Source organism: Teleopsis dalmanni, chromosome 1 (assembly GCF_002237135.1).
Source record: "Teleopsis dalmanni isolate 2A chromosome 1, ASM223713v2, whole genome shotgun sequence".
Classification (NCBI taxonomy): Eukaryota; Metazoa; Arthropoda; class Insecta; order Diptera; family Diopsidae; genus Teleopsis; species Teleopsis dalmanni.
In genome coordinates this window covers 112,395,188-112,415,776 of record NC_051846.1, presented here as the reverse complement: position 1 = coordinate 112,415,776, position 20,589 = coordinate 112,395,188, and the positions used below count along the sequence as shown (strand labels likewise).

The 20,589-nt window shown below is 32.1% G+C and overlaps 3 protein-coding genes across 3 annotated transcripts; all 3 read left to right on the top strand.

Annotated features, from left to right (window-relative positions):
• Positions 1–2,141: 2,141 nt before the first annotated feature.
• LOC119673167 lies at positions 2,142–2,630 on the top strand. Its single transcript, XM_038084405.1, has one exon. It carries the CDS (start codon positions 2,212–2,214, stop codon positions 2,539–2,541), a length of 330 nt encoding a protein of 109 aa, XP_037940333.1. The 5' UTR covers positions 2,142–2,211; the 3' UTR covers positions 2,542–2,630.
• Positions 2,631–8,636: 6,006 nt separating this feature from the next.
• Positions 8,637–9,701, top strand: LOC119676830 (guanylate kinase-like). The gene is made up of 2 exons (XM_038088091.1): positions 8,637–8,866; positions 8,935–9,701. Exon 2 carries the CDS (start codon positions 8,970–8,972, stop codon positions 9,591–9,593), a length of 624 nt encoding a protein of 207 aa, XP_037944019.1. The 5' UTR covers positions 8,637–8,866; positions 8,935–8,969; the 3' UTR covers positions 9,594–9,701.
• Positions 9,702–13,385: 3,684 nt separating this feature from the next.
• Positions 13,386–20,331, top strand: LOC119676819 (histone-lysine N-methyltransferase SETMAR-like). Its single transcript, XM_038088081.1, has 2 exons — positions 13,386–13,777; positions 20,229–20,331. The coding sequence occupies exons 1-2, from the start codon at positions 13,430–13,432 to the stop codon at positions 20,274–20,276; spliced, it is 396 nt and encodes a 131-aa protein (XP_037944009.1). The 5' UTR covers positions 13,386–13,429; the 3' UTR covers positions 20,277–20,331.
• The last annotated feature ends 258 nt before the right edge of the window (positions 20,332–20,589 follow it).

The following is a 20,589-nucleotide window of genomic DNA, read 5'->3' as shown; positions in this document are numbered from 1 at the left end:
CTCCAAACAAGAAACAAACGCTCATAATGTCCATAATAAAATCAAACGACCAGATGACCAACCAACCAATCTACCAAAAAAATTATTTACCAATTAAAAGTAAAATCTGCAACAACAGAATCCAAATTCGAAAAAGTCACTAGCAATATGTATACCATACATTACTTAAGAGGTCGATAACATACGAAATTTGCTTAATGGCCTCAAGAAAACGGTTAAATTATAGTTAGTTATTAAAGCGGTTCCCGTGAATAAATATGTTTTCAACTGCAGAATCAAAAATCTGCCCGCCTTTTAATTTCGTTGAATATATCTTTCTACCAAATTGTCTTGAAGAAGGTTACAACAAATGATTGCAATTCTTCAAGTCGGATATTAAAGTCCCTATTTTTATGAGAAAAGCTTTTACAGTACAGATGCGAAATAGTTAATTAAAAGCGCCTTGCGTGATTTCACATTTATTACCAGGTCAACTTAATTTCAACTTTTCTTTATACCATTAAGCAATTAAAAGTTAAGCAATTGCGTGAAAGAAATATGTTCCCCGAGTCATTTATATTACCCAATGAAGAGTCAATAAGGAACCACTCTTCAGAATTGTAGCTTCAATTCAAATATTATTTTATGTCTTCATTTCCTATTTTTGACTATAAATTTTTCAATTTTTGTCGACAGTCGTGGCATTAAAATGATATCGTTAAATGAAACAATCCATCCATCCAAGTGATTACCATCTCCACTGTATAGCAAATAAGCTTACTTCCACAGGTGCATCAGATAATTATAAAAGCTATGTGCTTAAAGCCAGGTGTTAACTTACTAAAAAAGCACAAATAAGATCACTCCTGCTATCACAAGATTAGCCATCCGTATACTTATCTAGAAACTTATAATAACTTCAATGCAGACTCGGCCTTAACATAACTTCAATAGTCCCGTAATCAGTAATGTTACATCCCTAGTAACTTGTCAATGCATACAGCTAGCAGTCTCCGTCTTGAAATTCAAGCCAAGTATCTTTGTAAAGAAGAAAAACTTATTAACTCTAACCTTTTGTGTAGATATTGTGTAATGGAGCATAGTGCTTCACTAAGAGAGTAGGACAGAAGTAAGTAAGTAAGTATTGTGTAGATGCCCCGCCTAGGAGCATAGCTAAGTTCTTGAAAATGCCTTCTTTGAAAGTTTGGAAACTTATTTTAAAAGTTTCACGATATTCTTAAAGAAAATAATTTGCTTACAAAAACGCACAATAACCTTCTGGAAGGTTATTCTGGAACGAAATCACTAGGAAAGGGAATATCTTAAAACAAGAAATCTAGGATAATGCAGCGGAAAAATAAACGATCTACGTGGAGTCTGATGCAGACTCAGCCTTAAAGTCCTTAATATTAATCACTAATATTTAAAATTTTCTAGGGCTTGTGAGGACAAAATATAAAAAGTTCAAAAATTATAAATTTAATATCTTTCACTTGAATATCACCGACGCTCCGACGTTTTCGACTTATTTTTCAGTATGGAATATTTAAATAAATAAATATTTAAAATAACTAAATACTGGATTTGTATTTGGTGCAAATACAAATAAAAAACAGTTAAAAAAATAACTGTAAGAAATGAAAAACAACAAATAGTAAAGTACAACACCCCATATTTGTGTATCATTTGAAGCTTATCGCAGTCAAGTCGCAGTCAAGTCGCAGTCAAGTCGCAGTCAAGTCGCAATCAAGTCGCAATTAGATACAAAAGCTGTAAATGTAATTATCTTTTATATCTACGATTCATAGTATATTAGACGCGACATATTAGACAGTGAAATGCGAGCACATAATACCCTGTATCTCGGATCATATTAAAAGGGAACGACATGCTAGAAAAATTATTTACAACTATAAATACACAAATCATTTGAACTCAAATTTCACACTTTTTAGAATACGCGATTATTTTTTATGATTAAATTTGTTATTGGTAATAAACCGACAATTGCGATTGCCAAAGATTTTGTGGGATAGCAAGCGAAGAGCGAGGCATCACATATTTGAATCCATACAAAACTAAATTGAATTCATCATTGAACTGATAACAACATCTCAATATACGAAGAGAGAAATTAATAAAAATTTTTATAAAATGAAATTTTAAATCAGTGACAATTTGCTTTGCCTTTGGAAAAGAGATAGTGGAAATATAGTGGAGCTAGAAACTAACATGAAAATATTGTGGATATTGTCTATCCTGTTTTCAATTACGTTTTATGTAATCTTCTCCGAAAGTGTTCCACTTAATAGCATTATTGAGCATGAAGATGACTCCAATGGGATCGAATTGGATGAGGATAATGATAATGATAACACGGAATCTATAAGTAAGGAATTAAACATCGCGTCTATAAAGTCCCGCGCCATTGCCATGGACCGTGAGATTTGTAGTGTCTTATCCCGTTACCATCCCCATTACCCGCGTTGTCAGGACTACTGTAAAAAGCTCAATCATTGGATGGGTATGTGTCGTCGCCACAGTTGCCATTGCTACTCATAATTAAAGACACCGCACAAGATTATATATTTTTATTCAAAAAATGTTTACCTAATTACATTTTATTATTATTAATAAATGCTCAACAAATTTGTAAATACTGTACTCAGTTCAAGATTTTGAGTTTTCGAAAATTGCTAAGAAATATAAGACATCAACGATAAATATGGATGTTTAGAGTGATAATGCAATAAAAATTGCATAATGAGGGTTTTTACAATTAAAACCTAACAACAACCATCCGTTTGGTTTGTTAAGAAATATGGTCAAGAATCGTAAAAAGATTTTCAACTGTTTAGACCACGGTATGCAGATAATGTAAAATTATACGCAAATCTTTATTAGTACCATTGTCAGAAAAAAACTTAAAGCAGTTAGTCTATTCTAATTAAAAGCACAATAAAATAATTAATCTAAGTATAATTTTCCCGAATTTTCAAATGTTGGTACATAGTGGCATTTCAATTTTCTAATAAATCAGGTTTCTAATACCCCAGGTCGCCAACTACGACTATAAGAAAACCTGGAGAGTTTCTTTTAACACTGTTTTTGACTCTTGCTAGACGATGTGCTTGAAGTGTTGAGGATGAATTATATATTCTTATATAAATAGTGTCCATACTGCAGAAAAGATATTAAAGCAATTTTTGTGATAATTTTTGTGTATAATTGGATCGCATAAATTTACCTTTAAGTTAATTTATTAAAAATAAATGGAATTTTGTGCGTGTAATAGTAAAATCTTTTTTTCTCAATTTCACTTGACAATTTCAACCTTACTAAATCAAAAAAATAACCAACATTTCAAAATTATATATATAAAACAATTTTTAGTTTTTAATGTCAATTTTTTCTTGCCGAGAATCACGCGTCTTTGTGACGAAAAGAAACTATTTACAGGTTAGACAGATTCGAACAGCAAAGACAAGAACAAAAATTTACTTAATTTATTGAAATTTAGCTGACCACACAACGCTGTTTCGAGTCTTGGCCACGTACTCATCATCAGTGGTCTTAGAAAATAATCGAATTTGTTTTTAATTAGTTTATAGTTTAGAGTAAATAATTTGTTTGGACTGCAAAAGACAGGCACAAATAGAGAGACAGTCAGCATAATCTCTGAAAGTCAAACGTTATTACTATTCTCAAATTCTGTGAGAATCAATTCAGGTATGTTGAACAACTGCTTAATTCTACTTAATGAAATGGGACAAAGTAACCACGTTAAACATGAAGGCAACAAATAGGCTGACTGTCTAGCTAAACGAGGAGCACAACGTCAATTAATCAGACCTAAGCCATTCTATACTCTGATAGGTAACCGTAGGCTCTAGAAAAACTTTCCACTCAAAAAAAAATGCTGAATTAACCGTGAAAGCTAAATACAGGTCAAGAGATACATCAGCCTATTTAAGGTCATCTCCAATAGACTTCTAACTCTAAGCAAAGTGGATATTAAAATTCTCACTGCGTTTCTTATAGAGCACTGTATATTGAAGTACCATCTCTATACAATGAGCAATAATAGATCATTTCAGATAATAGATAATTTCACCATTATCTATCACTTTTGTGAAATATATGCTGAAACGTTCGATTACTTTCCCCATGAATTCCTTAAGTAAAGTAAAAACAGACTTATTATGGGACTGGCGTGACTACAGAAACTATTGCAAAGCAGCGTCATAACAATATTCGGAACCGATATTCGACTCCGTTCTTGATCAATTATCGGAGAGATCTCAACATATGGTACTTATGCTGCCGCAAGATATAAGTAAAACTGTATTAGATACACCATGAGTCTTGTTTAAGTTTATTTGATCTGATCAATACTTCGTAAATATTTCAAAGTTACATGGAGTCAATCTTTAAAGGAATTCAAATATTGCTTGTTATTAAAATTATTTTATTTTGATAAAGTCGTCCTTGTAAAACTATCAGTATCATTAAATATAATTTTGTGTATAGAATTATAAGTGAATCCTTAGATATCACTTGTGGGAATCACCCCACCAGAAGAGGAAATATTCAGAAATAAAGACATCCGGTGAACTGCTGTAGTCAGTTTATACCATAGCAGTGATGAATGCTCTATAGTGCAGAGGTCATTAAAATATCTTTACATCCAGAATTAATATAATTTATTACGTATTATATATAATTTTAAAGATTAAAGTTTAAAACTCAATCAATTTTCTTCTCTTAGGTTCTATAGTTGTTAGTCGTGCTCATAAGTTTGTAGTTCAAATCGTAGAACATTTCTATTATATTTCGTCTTTCCCCTTTAGCAATTGCATTTACAAATTTTTGTCATTAAGTGTGAGACAAAAGCAAAACAAATAAGTGAACAAAATAATGTGTGTGTGTGGTCTAGCATAAAATATAAGAAATAGAGATGTATGTAGTGGGAAATATATGAGAGTAATTATTCTGTTCTCTTCGAATATGAACTGCATGCATATGAATTCAAGATGATGACTTGTCAAAGCGGTTAGGTGCGCGCTTAAATTTACAGCTCTTATCACCATACATTTCTATCAGATTTCTTTTCTCCCCCTTTAGCACCTACGAATTTCTGTCGCTAGGTGTGCGTAATAGTTGGCCGCGCATTAATACGTTGCACGTGCGTTAGATTTTGTTTGAATACTGCATACCTAAATATGAATGGTTTCTAGTACGAACTCTTTTGTTTTATAAAAGTTGATATAATGTTATGAGAAGTATGTGAAAAGTTGTATTTATTTCATATTGATATAATATATCAATTATGTATATGTATTATTAATTTAATTTATTTATTTAATGTCATTGTGTTAATGAATTGTTAGATGTTATATTGTGAATATATTGTTGCCTAATGTAATATATGTATATAATGTAATATGTACAGCCATGCTACTCAGTTCCTAACCCTCCACTTGGACAACATTACCCGTTCTTCCCTTGTAATCTCGTTTTACAGCCGCGATTACAGAAACCTCCTTCTCTAAGTTTTCTCGTGAATACCCCTTCCGCCCCATAAGTTGCTTCAACTTAATGAATAACCCGTCCCCCCAAATACACACAACCAAACTTGATAGCTTAGATATGTTTACTAAGTAAATGTTAATTCTTATTACTCTCGCTGTCACTCTCCCTGTTGATATCTGAAATGCGATTCCTAGAGCTAGACCTACAGAACATTCATAGAACGAATTGCAATAGAATGAATTTGCATTATTAATTATTAAACAACTTAGTGTTTATTAATATGCTTCATGATGCCAATGTTGCTATAAGGCTCATCACTGTCGTCACTACCAAACATATTAATAGCATTAATACTAACAACAACCACGGTTACACTACTGCCAGTGCTTACTCATCTCATAATAAGCAAACCTCATATATTTCTGAGGCCACTATAAAATTTCATCAAAAATCAAATTTAACATAATTTGGAAGAACTTGTGAATTACATGCACACAAAGCCAATCACATATTTCAGGAAAGAAAAGTACAGAAACACTCTCACTTACCCTAGTAACCGTGCCATAACAAAAAAAGATTAGAAAAACACTTGTTTGTCCGATTGGTACTAAAAAACTTTTCCTCGCCTTTGTCTCCCTTCGTACGCATGCAATGGTAGCCTAATATTAATTTACTCTAATATTAGAGTTTATTCTATGTAAGTTTCTGTATGTTGTGTTCGATATTTGATTGGTGACTCCATTAACAAAATGTTAGTGATCATACATGAAACAATAAGTTCGATAGTTTTTATGTTTGAACAGACATGTCTTCGCATTGCGTACACCTTTTCAGAACTCATGATTTTTTTAACACAAGCAATTACATGCCTTTATATTTCTATGTTTTTGATTTCTATGTTTTCGACATGATTTTTATTAACGAGACAAAATAAATGTCTTTATATTTCTATGTTCATTGGAGGTTTTTGTCTTTGATAAATTCACTGTAAGAAATGATTTGCGTCTGAGTTTCATAAACTTTTCTTGCCGTCACTTTCAAGCATTAATGTTCGATACACATTTTTTTATATTTCATGCAAAATTTTCTTAAAATTTTCAAATCAATTTATTTTGCTACACTTTTCGATAAATTGATATTCAATTTTCGAATGAATTACGTAAATTAAAATATTTCTTAGGAATAATTATTTTACTAGATTTTTAAATTATTAAAATACCTTTAAATAATAAATTTTTGTTATTTTGTTGGCTTTCCATATTATATAAAAATGCTTTAAGACAGAAGTTTATTTGTTAAGATATTCACAATAAAATGTGAGAACGTCGATATCCTTGTACTATATAGTACACTATATAGTGAAAAATAATAACTCACACACCTGAAATCCACTAAAGCTAATAAAACTATTGAATGTCACTTTTATAGTCATAATAATCTACTTTTAAAATTTCCCAAATACAAATGGTGTTTGGAGCATGTAAAGTTTAACATTCGATTTGTAAACAAAAAACATATGATTAATTTGGGGCAGTATAAACACTTTTAAAATTGTCTTAATTTCATTTCTACGAAATTAAGGAAATTTGGCTGTCTGAACTTAGTATAAGGCTGTTTTCCTTACTTTCGTTCTAACCTTAAAATTAAATATTGTGCGGAAAAAACAACTTAGGCCGTGTGCGAGTTCGAGTAAATCGAGGTAAAGTAAATTGAAATTTATTAGGGATTTTTTGCACTGCACTTATGTAAATATTTATTTATTTATTTATTGGACTTATTTATTATTTTTGTTTAAAAGTTTTCAAATTTATTTATTTATTTATTAAAAATCTTATAAAATTTTCACAATGGTAATACCTAATTTACCTGATTTTTACTTAATTTACCCTACTCGAAATTCTGGTAAATATCAACAATTTACCATCAATTTACTCGATCTCGCACACGGCCTTAATTTCGCTGAAACGATTTTTACGAAATTAAGGTGTGTCTGAATATAGTATTATCCTTATTTGCTAATAATACAAACACATACATCCGTTTTCAAAACTATGGGTTCAGAATTTTTTTTTTCTAAATTGTATATTTACCATAGTTAATAATTTTATTGATATTGCAGAATATTGATTTTATTTCTACATGCCGGGAATTTTCACATATTCAATATTCTGTAGAAAGTGTTTAATTAATCATAAATGTAGAAGAGAAATGCTTATTTAATAATAATAAAAATTATTAAAATATGATTCAAAAATATTATATACAATAATACATAAATGTAAAGAGAAGCAATATAATAGATATTAGTGTAGGACACACACACACACACGGCATAGTATATAACTCGCTTTCATTAGAAACGCAATATGTTCAGAAACATATGCTCATGTGCTCAGCTAATTCGTCACGATTATTCATATTCTATAATATTTCTTTAAAAATATTTTAAATTATTCCACTAAAAATGTTTCCGTACAAAAATAATGTAGAATATATAACGTCACTAATAATAATTGCCTTCAATTTTCAACAAAATATATTCACTATTATTTTATGTGCACATTTTGAAAACTTTTTGTTTTCTTACTCAAATATAAACAAAATCAGCTGCTAACGTATGGACTAATTACATTTTAGAGCAGAGCGACATTTTAATTTCTTTTCTGCTTAAGTTCTTACGGTACGTACCGACGAACTGAACCTCAAAAAGGTGAAAGAAGTAAGGACATTTTAGATTAATTGCATTAAAAATAACGCATATTTACAACACTTTTCACTTTTACAACTAAAAACCAAACATAAAAATCTTCATACAAAAAATTGCCCATTGCGAAAGCATTTAGCTTCATGTAAGCTTAAGAGGAACAATCAATCAATTATTAATTTCTTAGTTCTTCCTACATTTAATGGTAATTGTATAAGCATATCCGCTAAAAAAACATAATATTCATAATATGACTAATGTGTCAAGGAACACAAGAACTAGTCGCCGTGATCGTGGACTTTAGGACCATGTTAATCATCTGTCAACAGGCCGCCTTGAAAGGCAATGTACTGGAAGATGAAATTTGTAGAAACTATCGATAACAATGCTTTTCAGTTCAATATTACCATCACTAAGTCAAGTACAGCGGCTGTTTTGTTTTGTAATTGAATTGAATTGAATGAAGGTTTATTGAGTTCAGTGTGGCTGACAATAGAAGAATTCGGCTGTGTTTGGATTCGTTAAAGCTTTTGCATTTTTAATCTATTGACTGACATACAAAGCGGCTCAACGTACAAATATTTGCTTGCTTGTGCGCAGTTACAGCATATTGCTTGAATAACTTTGCAAATAACCACCGATATAAAAAACGTATGTATTCATTGCTCTATTGCTCTTATTTAAATGTTCATTTACAATATCATTCGAATACTTGAAAGGCTTCAATATTTGGCTCTCAAGACTATTTAGTAAAATGGCAAGCCCTGGACCCCGACCGCTTGTGGTGTGTGGACCATCTGGGAGTGGAAAAAGTACTCTGCTTAACAGATTGTTTAAGGAATATCCGCATACTTTTGGTTTCAGTATATCTCACACAACCAGGAACCCACGTGCGGGTGAAGAACACGGCGTACATTACTACTTTGTCACCAAAAATGACATGGAAAACGCGATAGCCAGGGATGAATTCATCGAAACTGCAGTCTTCAGTGGCAATACATATGGAACCAGTAAAGCTGCTATAAAATGTGTACAAAGTGCAGGAAAGGTTTGCATTTTGGATATTGAACCGCAAGGCGTAGAACAAATCAAGAACACCGATTTGAATCCTGTGCTTATCTTTAATAACCCCCCCTCTGTGGAAGAATTGGAACGCCGTTTACGCAAACGTAATACCGAGACTGAAGAAACCTTAAGCAAGAGATTATCAGCAGCAGAATTCGAAATAAATTACGGCTTGCAGCCAGGAAACTTCCACAAGATTATTCATAATATCAATATTGATGAAGCATACGAGGAATTTCGCCATTTCATCATAAACGAACTCAAGGCACAAGAGGAAATAGGCATCTTTATACGCTGGGATGCTTCAGAGTAAACTATGTTTGTTATTGTTGCTTTGTGCTTGTAGGTCACTTAAATGTACAAATTCTATGTTCCAGTGCAATATATTTATAGAATAATAAACTGCAATGTTCAATGTTCATTCATGGCGATGATGTTAACTTCCTACGCGTCTTCCTTCCTACATTAGGAGTCAGCGAGGTGCGCCCTTTGGGTTCATGCAAAAAGTAGAGAACAGGCGTTGGTGTCTTGAATATATTAAGCTAAAATTGGTAAAAAATTAAGTTCTTTTAAAAACATTCATTTAATTTATTCAATCATTTAAGATAATTCAGTACAAGTCAATGCTGCTAGGATCGCCATTTCCCGGTGTCTCTTAATGCTTAGGAAGGCAGCTCCATTTTATTGTAAAATTAATTATTTCATTTGTTTTAATTGTCAGATTTCGTGTTTAGGGCAATGAAATAATTACTTTGGGACACGCAACACGCGTCTAATTTGCGTACTGCAGTCAATCTTCAGGCGCGTATTTACCTACTCTAGTTTTTGGTACTACAAGGACAATTTTGCGTGACAGTTATTCCTAATCGCACAAGCCAGACAAATGTATTTATTATTAATGGAATTTATTGATTCCTAAAACCAATGAGCATTTTATGATCAATGATTCATTTACTATCAACAGTAAAAATTGCAGTAAAAACAATGAAAACGGACCTTGTCTTTAAGACAAATTTATGTTAAGCTCGATTAAATTTATTTAATATTTGCTTTTCGTATTCTGAATTTGAGATGTTAAATATATTCTGGCAATATATTGATGCTTCTATAATTCCATAAATAAACCCATTGGCGTGAGAAACTGATTTGCTTTCTCTGGAATTTGTGGTTTTGGTGTTTAGTCCAGATAAACTACTCTATAAGGAACTCTCCTCTATAACGGAGTTTCTCTGGAGACACTGTAATGCTCTCAGATCCAATATTTGGAATTCACTTCTCGCTACATGTTTTGTCAATTACCTTTTTAGGACAGGCTCACGCAGGTTTCTTTCGAAAGCAAACTACACTAGGATCTGTTACAATACAAAATATCTTTGTGTTTATTCCATGTTATATATGAAGTTAAGTTAATAGATTGAATTATATTGACAGCATAAGATTGCTTGCTCTATATAGTTGTATATACCTGGTGTGTTACCTTATTACTTCGTATGCTATTATTTTGACAAGCACTTAATTCTTGCACATATTAGCGTACTTATTTGCAACTCCAGCTAAAAGTTTATTTGAACTGATGCATTTTAATAAAATACCGTAGATTTATTTAATGTGAGAATATTTTGTCGCCGGGTTCAGCATTATATTATATTGATGTTCTAGAAATGAAAGTATGCATCCCAATGCTTTGTTCGTGATGACAACCTCAAGTGAAAGAGATGAATAGTCTTATGCATTCCGCATCATCATTAAAACGACACTTATTTGTCGTTAATACTTTGCTGGGGTGTCCTCAGTGATTGGCCCGGGTCGTCCAATATTTTTTGTTTGTGTGGCATTTTCAAGTGCATTTGTGGCTAGATACCTCAATCAAGAGCAATTTAAAATTATTCAATTATTTCTGGTTGAGAAGCTCACTCATGGCTCGTGGAAATGGAAAGCTTACTATAGAAAAGTCTTATTTTGTTGTCAGAAACAATAGACAGAATATCCTGCAACCATATACGAGGGAGCGGTGGGGCAATGGGGACAACTCCCACAGAAGTGATTCAGTTGCGTTTTTTGCAACTTATTATTTTTGGTAACTTGTTTTCTGTGTTCCACCATGTGTATTTCTGAAGGCTCAGTTAGACTGTAGGTAACGTAAGAAATTAATTCAAAGCGAAATGCACAACCAACCAAACCTGCGTATTTGATGGGAACGAAATAAACAATAACGGTGTACTTTGTTTATTTCGTTTCTATCAAATACGCAGGTTTGGTTGGTTGTGCATTTCGCTTTGAATTAATTTCTTACGTTACCTACCGTCTAACCGAGCCTTAAGTTAAGAACCTTAGCGAAAGCTGTTTATTTATGTTTTGTGTAACAAAATATTTATTTTTTTTAAATTCTCTTCTCTTTCGTAATTTTAGTAGCAAATATATTTTTTTTTTTTTGGAAAATAATAAAATAAATACAATTAATTATTATTCATTCCATTTTCTTTTTTTGGTTTTAATATATGTATAATAATTATTTTTTGAATTTATGTGTTTGGTTTAATTTACTTATGGTTAGTTGAATACAGTTATTTCCAGAGAATGAGCAACAATCTAGGACTGGATAGGCATTGAATGTTGAAGAAGAAAACACCCAATCCGTAGCGATTCCGAAGTCCCAAAATTCAATATAAGTTAATTCTTATTTGTTTATCTGTTTTATTCTAATTTGTTCAACGGCAACATTAATAATATGTAAGATCAGAGCTTTATTATTTTTAATGTTGTATCAAGATTTAACTTACGATTTGATGTGCGAATGGACAAAGTTTCAACATCGGTAATACCAAAAATTGTGTTTAATACATCTACGGTCAAGGCGCCTCCTATCATTAACAAATTCTTACAATTAAATTAGTATGATTTTTTAGTATTTTGATTCTAGATTAGTATTTTAGTATGAATACGTGTCAAGATCTCATAGAATATCTTTAAAAACAAAAAAAAAAACTTTGTGCACTTGAAGCGTAGCGAAGGAAAATTGATTAAGACAATAAAAATATTTATATACATATGTACCTGTACGGCCGTCAGACATCAGATACACATGGGAGACAAAACATATTTTGTATACGTAACTGTAGTATATTGTCAGTAGTTCTCTTTTACTTTCTACGCGGGAGCGACTACAAACGGATCTTTAGTATGGTCAAATCTCATCAATAAGTGTTGGATGGTAATCGGGAGGATGGAAAAAAAGCATCTGAAACGAGACTAAATGGAACTGCATATGCTGAGATAGTTGGTCTTTAATATGCGAACTCTGATTGGCTTTTATAATTTTATCAGAACTATATGAATAAAATTACTATTTTAAATTAGCTTGATGCTACTCTAACGGCATTTCCCCCAAATAAATTCTCCACTGATTCGTCGGATGTCAAGTACGTGATGGATATTAGACTGGAAGCCTCTTATGGTATCAGGATCCGAATATGTGACTGAGGAGTTCTACTCCGCTTACGGAAACTCTGAACATTTCTGATAGCTTTATTTGTTGACTATATTGTTGGCTGTTTTCGAATATGGGGCTTACGACATTATATAGGCATTTGGATTTTGTTGGGAACTTCGAATTTGTGGGCTTGCTGATTATATTGAGACGATGTTGCACTCGTTGCAGCGGCTAATATTATAATTGTGTTTTTCATGGAGCTTGATGTTGTTATTATTAGTAATTCTGCTCTACTACGTTGTTATTTTCTTTTTTATTACATGTGACTGCGACAGAGATATGTCACTGTTGCCAAAATAAATTTTGAGTTTTCGGATTTTTTCAACCAGATTAGGAACTGCAACTGGTCAGTGGCCACATTCAAGATCTTATAAAATCAGGTAAGCTGGTATAGTACCGTTCGATAGTAGTACCACGAAAACATATCCTAATTGGTGCAGGTGCAGGCATAATCGTTTTTTAGCAACTCTCAAACCGAGATCTACGAGGGCTGCTATATGCATTTCTGGCCTAGGCAAGACTAAGTGTTGCCAGGTGCAATCTGACATTTCCATTGAAAAGGTTGACATTTTTTAGCATAACATCACTCAGAACGTGTTGTCATTGAATTGTGAATTGTTTTATTTACAGAGACTTGAAGAACTCATCTCTGTCAAAAAATGCAATTAACAAGTGAGCATTTTCGTGCGATCATTTTTCACAACTTTCGACGTGGATTATCACGACAAGACTACATTGATGAACTTAAATCTTTGAATGGCGATGAAGCACCACCCTATAGCACTGTGAAAAACTGGTTTAATGTATTCAATCGTGACCGACACTCGCTCAGTGACGAATTCCGTGAAGGTCGTCCAAAAATGGCCGTTGTGCCAGAGAACATTGATGCCGTGCGTGAACTGATAATGCAAGATCGTCATGTGATATACCGTGAGATAGAGGCATCCTTGGGCATTTCTCCCATCAGCATACATTCGATATTGCATAAACACCTGGTCGTAAAAAAGGTTTGTTCTCGTTGGATCCCGCACAATTTGACAATCGTTCAAAAAAAGGCTCGTGTCGATTGGTGTAAAGAAATGTTGAAAAAATACGTTCACGGTGCTTCAAAAGACGTTTATAAGATCACCGGTGACGAATTATGGATCTATGCGTATGAGCCCGAAACAAAACAACAATCGACCATGTGGGTTTTCGAAGACGAGCCAAATCCAACGAAAGTTGTTCGTGGAAGAAGCACTTCGAAGCAAATGGTCGCCTATTTCTACGGCAAAACTGGTCATGTGGCGACTGTTCCGCTTGAGCAACGAAGGACGGCCACTTCTGAATGGTACACCACAATTTGTTTGCCTGAAGTCTTCGGAGAAATTCGAAAAACGAACAAGAGAAGATGAATCATTGTTCACCATGACAACGCGAGCTCTCACACATCGGCTCAAACCAGCGCCTTTTTGACCGGCCAAAACGTTGAATTGATTGGTCATCCGCCGTATAGCTCTGACTTGGCACCCAATGACTTCTTTTTATTCCCGCACATCAAAAAAAAATCCGCGGTCAACAATTTTCGTCGCCAGAATGTTTAGTTATGCCAAAAACATAGAAATATAAAGACATGTAATTTGCCTCTGTTAAAAAAATCATGAATTCTGAAAAGGTACACGCAATGGGAAAAACATGTCTGTTCAAACATATAAACAATCGAACTTATTATTTTATGTATGATCAATGCTATTTTGTTAGTGAAGTCAGCAATCAAACCAATAGCGAATATGTTGTATTTTGCTTGGACAAAATCATATAGAAAAAAACTCTAATATCAGAGCAAATGCACACATAGCTTCTAGTTCATGCGTATGTAAGTTTCTTGGTAAATTTTTTCTACTCTTCTTTTTATTGCACACTTACTAAATATATATATGCATGGGTAGGTGAGACAATATTTTTGAATGTGATGCTTGGATTTTGTTTGTGTGCTTTTTTTTTCTTAAAATTATTTAAAATTTGATTTTTGCTGAAATTACTGGATTCATACTAATATATGACGTTTGCCTATGACATGATGGAAAACACCGGAGTAGCGCAACCACAGTTGTTTTTGACATTGTGATATTAACAGAACGAGATTAAGTTAATCTGCATTTTTAATCTCCACCGTTTACATTATATATTGGAGATGAATATTGACGTTCCTCTTGTTGTGTTTTGTTTCGTCTGTTTAATAAATTTCTGTAAATAAAGCATTTAATTACAATTTTGTATAAAAAAATTGTAATAAAAATTTAAAAAATAGTTGTAAAACAATAATTTAACAAATTTTAGTTATAATTATCCATAAATCTATTAAACAAATTTAATGGTAGTTTCACTCAATTTTCAAATTGTCAATGTTTGTTTTGAGTAGATTTTGACATCTCTTTAAGATCGCACAAAAAATCTACGACATGAAGCCATTTGTAAAGTTGCGTAGATAAGTAATCATCATTACTTATCTTCGTACTGAAGATGAAAAGGAAATTAACTTTTGTATGGGAAATTTGAGATTAACAACGAGATTAGCACTTTAATCTCGATTCTTGCTTTAATCTACTTTTAATCACACAATGTAAACGCCCTATAAAATGCATACTTCACAACATATATTTATTTACACTAACAGCTTGTGGATTTTGTTGAAATTGTGTTGTGTTTTTTACCGATATATCCTTACAAAAAGCTTTCACTTTCGGCTGAACCCTTTGAGTGGGTCACCGGTCTTACCGACCTAAACAGAGTGGTTCAGCCTAGGTACAACTTGTTTGAAATATTGTTTATAATCGCAGCTCCATTCCTGCTCTTTCCTTCAAGATGTTCTCTATAATGTAGATGTTCTTAGATGTTCACTATATCAATAATGAGTATAAAAAATATATTGCTAGTAAGCTAAAATTTATTGTTAGCGAAACCGAATATTTCTCTTTTTCCAATGGTTTTCGAAATAACGTTTTAACTTTTGTTTTCAGCTTTTCCGATCACCTCCAATCGGCTTTTCAATTCTTGATTAATGATAGCGAAGATCGTTTGATTTTTCCTTTCCTTTGACCTGGTCACTAGAAATGTTTTCGTTTTTAAAACTAACAGGAGATTTTAGTAGGTTCAATCCTCACGCAATGGCTACCTACCGTTACTAATATAGTATTTCCAACACATGTTTCCTCAGACTTCAACCATTTTTATTTACTTCAGACAGAATTAATTGTTTGATTATGTTAACATTATTCGGCGTTCACATTATGTGATTAAAAGTAGATTAAAGCAAAAGCCGACATTAAAGTATTAACCTCGTTGTTTAATCTCAGATTTCCCATAAAAAAGTTAATCTCGTTTTGGACGAGATTAATTTTTAATCTCTTTAGAAATGGTGATTATTTTTCTGTGCAACTCCAGAAATGGCTTAATGGCTTAATTTTTTTACGAGAAAGAAATATCAAAATCTATTTAAAACAAACATTGAAAATTTGAAAAAGTCGAAGTAAATTTTTAATAAATTTGTTTATTAATAGTTTTGTACATAATTATTACTAAAATTTGTTAAATTATTATTTTAAAACTATTTGTTAAATTTATATTACAATTTTTTTGTATTTATGTTAAAAATGACAGTATAAATATATCAGGAAAATGGATGCACTTTGATAAAAACAAGAAACTAAAGTGCAAAGATGGTGACGCTGTTGAGCAATTAAAGCAATTGTATGGTGAGATTGAAGTGGAAGAAGTGCTCGAGAAAAACAAGCTTTTTAAAAAAATAAATCAGCCAAAAAACTGTTAGTAAAAAAGGAAATCGTTAAAGATGCCAAACAAAAAATTGAAAAAAATGCAAATACCGCCAGGTCAGACACTAAATTAGCATATAAATTTAAAATATTATCGTATAATGTAGCTGGTTTAGCAAATAAGTATAAGTTTATAGAATTTATGAAGTATGTTAAAAAATTCGATATATTTGTATTATTTGAAACATTTTTAGTAAGTAAGACAGATTATATTGAAAACACATTTATAGAATACAATCTTCATTGGGTGCCTGCAACAAGAACAACAAATAGAGGTCGAGCCAGTGGAGGCAAATTGTATGGTGTACGAAAGCAATTGCAATTTTGCGGTACTGTGGTGTTCAAGCACATTATGAACTCAACAATAATCGAGATAACCACTAATAATCAAAAGTTATGTTTAATCCCAGTTTACCTAAATTGCAATAACTGGCTAAATGATCTCAATAACTTATGTGAAATATTAGTGGAAGCTCAGAACGAAAATGTCATGATAATAGGTGACTTCAATGCACGCATAGGCAAAGAACAATGTCTGGAACTCAGCCCAAATATGCAGTGGACTGAATTATTGGGCCACAGAGTAGCAATGGATACAATTGTAGATAGAAATGAAAAAACAATTACTAGAAATTTGCAATTCATTTGGTGTCACCGTGTTAAATGGCCGCACTAAAGGCGACAGAGAGGGTACATTTACGTTTATCAGAGGTGTAGCAAGGTCAACGATAGATTATTGTTTTGTGAAAGGAGTATGGTTAATAATAACTGAAGAGTTTCAAATACGTGACATGATATACTCGGATCATCAGCCACTGGAAATTATGGTAAATCTAGATGCCTCTAATTCAAATGAAAATAAAATGCAGTTGCTACCGAAACTGATATGGAAAGATAAATATAAAGATCTGTACCAAGAAAAGCTTGTAGAATCCCTTAATGCATGCGAAGGTAGTACATTTGCGTCGAAGGAAGGAGATGACATTCTTCAATATTGTGTAAAACAAGCAGCAAAATCGTTTCAGGGTAATTCGGCGGGTATAAATAGGAAACAAAAATGGTATGATTTTGAATGTGAAACTGCAAGAAAGAAATCATTTAAATGGCTCAAAACAGTTAAAAAAGGTGGTGATATAGCTGATTTAGAGAAATACAAAAATGTAAACAGAGAATACAAAAAGCTGTGTGATGAGAAAAGGAAGTCATATTTCAATGAAATGGCAATGTCGATATCCCAAGCAGCTGATAGTAAATCATTTTGGAGTGGAGTTAAAAAAATAAATCGTGCAGATTACATAAAAGGAATTAAAGTGGACGCCGAAGCTTTGGCGGCACATTTTAAAATCCAGTTAAATAGCAATATAGTAAGCAAGTCTTTCAGTTATGCCCTGCCGTATGTAATAAATGAAGCGTTAGATGCTCCAATAAAGATTGAAGAGGTCTATGCAGTGCTCCAGAATTTAAAAAATAACAAAGCCGCAGGTGAAAACAGAATTCCAGCTGAGTTTTTAAAATATGCCACGCCACAATTTATAGAGCATATGGCTGAATCATACAATCATATATTTGAAAATGCAGCCCCACCTGATAGTTACAAAAAAGCCATAACATTTCCCCTATTTAAAAAAGGTGACCCAAATAATGTAGCAAATTATAGAGGAATAGCATTTCTTAATACATCAGCTAAAGTCTTTACAACACTCCTGTATAACAGAATTAAAAATTGGGTTGATCAAAACAACATATTAAGCGAATTTCAAGCTGGATTTCGAAAAGGTTACTCCACGGTAGATAATATTTTCGTCATCACTAGTGTAGCGCAAGAGTTTATTGCAAAAAGCAAAAAGTTATATGTTTTTTACGTAGATCTTAAAGCTGCTTTCGATACAATACAAAGAAACGTACTATTTTACAAACTAAGCCAGCTGGGTCTTTCAACAAAAATTTTGAAAATACTGCAAAGTCTATACTGCAACAATGAGTCAACAGTATGGGACGGAAGAAGTACATCGAGATGGTTCCAAACGTGTACCGGAGTGAGACAAGGTTGTGTCTTAAGCCCTATATTGTTTGCACTGTTCGTTGATGACTTAAATAAATTTCTTTCTGGTGGTGTTACGATTGCCAATATGTGCCTAAAAGTACTATTATATGCTGATGATATTGTGTTGTTTGCAGATTCTCCAATAATGTTACAAAATATGATAGATGAATTAAATAGATATTGCAACTTATGGGGACTATCTATAAATACAGACAAATCAAAAGTGATGGTATTTAGGAAACATGCTAGAAGATTGAGAAATGATGAAAAATGGTACCTTAACGATGATCAATTAGAAGTGGTTAATAATTATAAATATTTAGGAATAAATATGAAATATAACGCAAAATTCGATAACCACTTGAACGAGAAGTTAAAGGAAGCTAAATTGGCTATTAATTGTACCTGGATAAATGTCTTAGGAAATCCGAAAGTGTCACTGCCCGTAAAATACAAAGTTTTTGAAGCCACAGTTAAGTCAGTTCTAAATTATGCAGCGCAAATCTGGGGTGTTGATAAATATGACGCAGTAGAAAAATTGCAGACATTTTATATAAAGAGAACGTTTCGTTTGCCGAAAAATACCCCAAATTATATGGTGCATTTAGAAACTGGTCTACCGACGCTATATACCCAAACATTAAAATTGCATTTTGATTACATCAATCGTGTTAGGAATTTGCCAGACAATAGGATTCAAAAAACATTAGCGCAGTACCTAATAAATGAAAAAACATTATTTTTTGAAAAATGGTCAAATCTGGCATCCGAGTTAAATATAACTAATGATTTGAGTATTAATGAAAACTGGAAAATGTGGCAAAAAAATATAATAACGAAACTAAGTATTGAAGAACGAAGAAATTTTGTAGAAACGGCAAGAAACAGTATATCGAGAGATGCATATAGTAAGTTGAATTATGATCTAGGTGTCAATAATTACTTTCACGAGCAATATGACCTAGAAACAATAAGGACAATCTTCAAAACCCGCGGCGAGCTCCTACGATTGTGCTACGTACCGCATGAAAGTCTAGACACGCTGTGCACGATATGCAACCTTAAATTGAAAGGCGATGTTATACACTTAGTAGGTGAATGCCCAATTTTTAAAGAACATAGATTGCTGTACTTCGGTAAACCCGCGCTCAATGTCAATGAAACCATACGGTTACTGAATGGCCCCAACTGAAGATTGTTAACGGCGTTTATTAAAACTACATTTAAATATAGGCAAAATACTATTAATGAAGACTTTTAAATTAACTTATATAAAATCTATTATTTTTGTTAAAGTAATTTAATTTAATTTTTATTTTGTATTGAGCTCATAAGCAAGAATACCTATTTAATATTTATAAAAATTGGATTAATTAGTTATTAGTTAATTAGCTATTAGATTAATCTAAACTTCCGGCAGACGGCTAAAATGCCATAGCTGTAAGCTTTATGTATATTTATTATAATTATATGTATTATAATTATTATATAACTTCGATGTAATATAATAACTTTAAAATGAATTAAAAATAAAGCTACTACTACTACTACTACTATTACAATTTTTTTGTGCAAAATTGTAATTAAATGTTTTATTTACAGAAATTTATCAAACACAACAAGAGATACGGCAATATTAATCTCCAATGAATAATGTCAACGATGGAGATAAAAAATGCAGATTAACTTAATTTCGTTCTCTTGATCTCACAATGTAAACATAGTATTACTGTATTTTAAATATAATTACCTTATTTGGAAAATGTTATAATTTGTGATTATTTTTATATACTTATTATATATTTATATTTATTAAGTCTTTTGTTGTCATTTTATTATTTAGAAAGATTATTTATATTCTTTCAAATATGGTATATCAGAAAATGCTGTTTTAAATTATTTACAAAGTAGTAACACAATTTCTTTAAAAAGTTCTTGTAATATAATTTTTTCATAAAATCTA

Bases quoted from the DNA above. Each gene is read 5' to 3' on its own strand.
- LOC119676830 (XM_038088091.1), top strand. From the start codon at position 8,970: ATGGCAAGCCCTGGACCCCGACCGCTTGTGGTGTGTGGACCATCTGGG.
- LOC119676819 (XM_038088081.1), top strand. From the start codon at position 13,430: ATGCAATTAACAAGTGAGCATTTTCGTGCGATCATTTTTCACAACTTT. The intron at 13,778-20,228 runs GTTTGTTCTCGT...TTTTATTTACAG, and splicing joins AACACCTGGTCGTAAAAAAG to AAATTTATCAAACACAACAA.
- LOC119673167 (XM_038084405.1), top strand. From the start codon at position 2,212: ATGAAAATATTGTGGATATTGTCTATCCTGTTTTCAATTACGTTTTAT.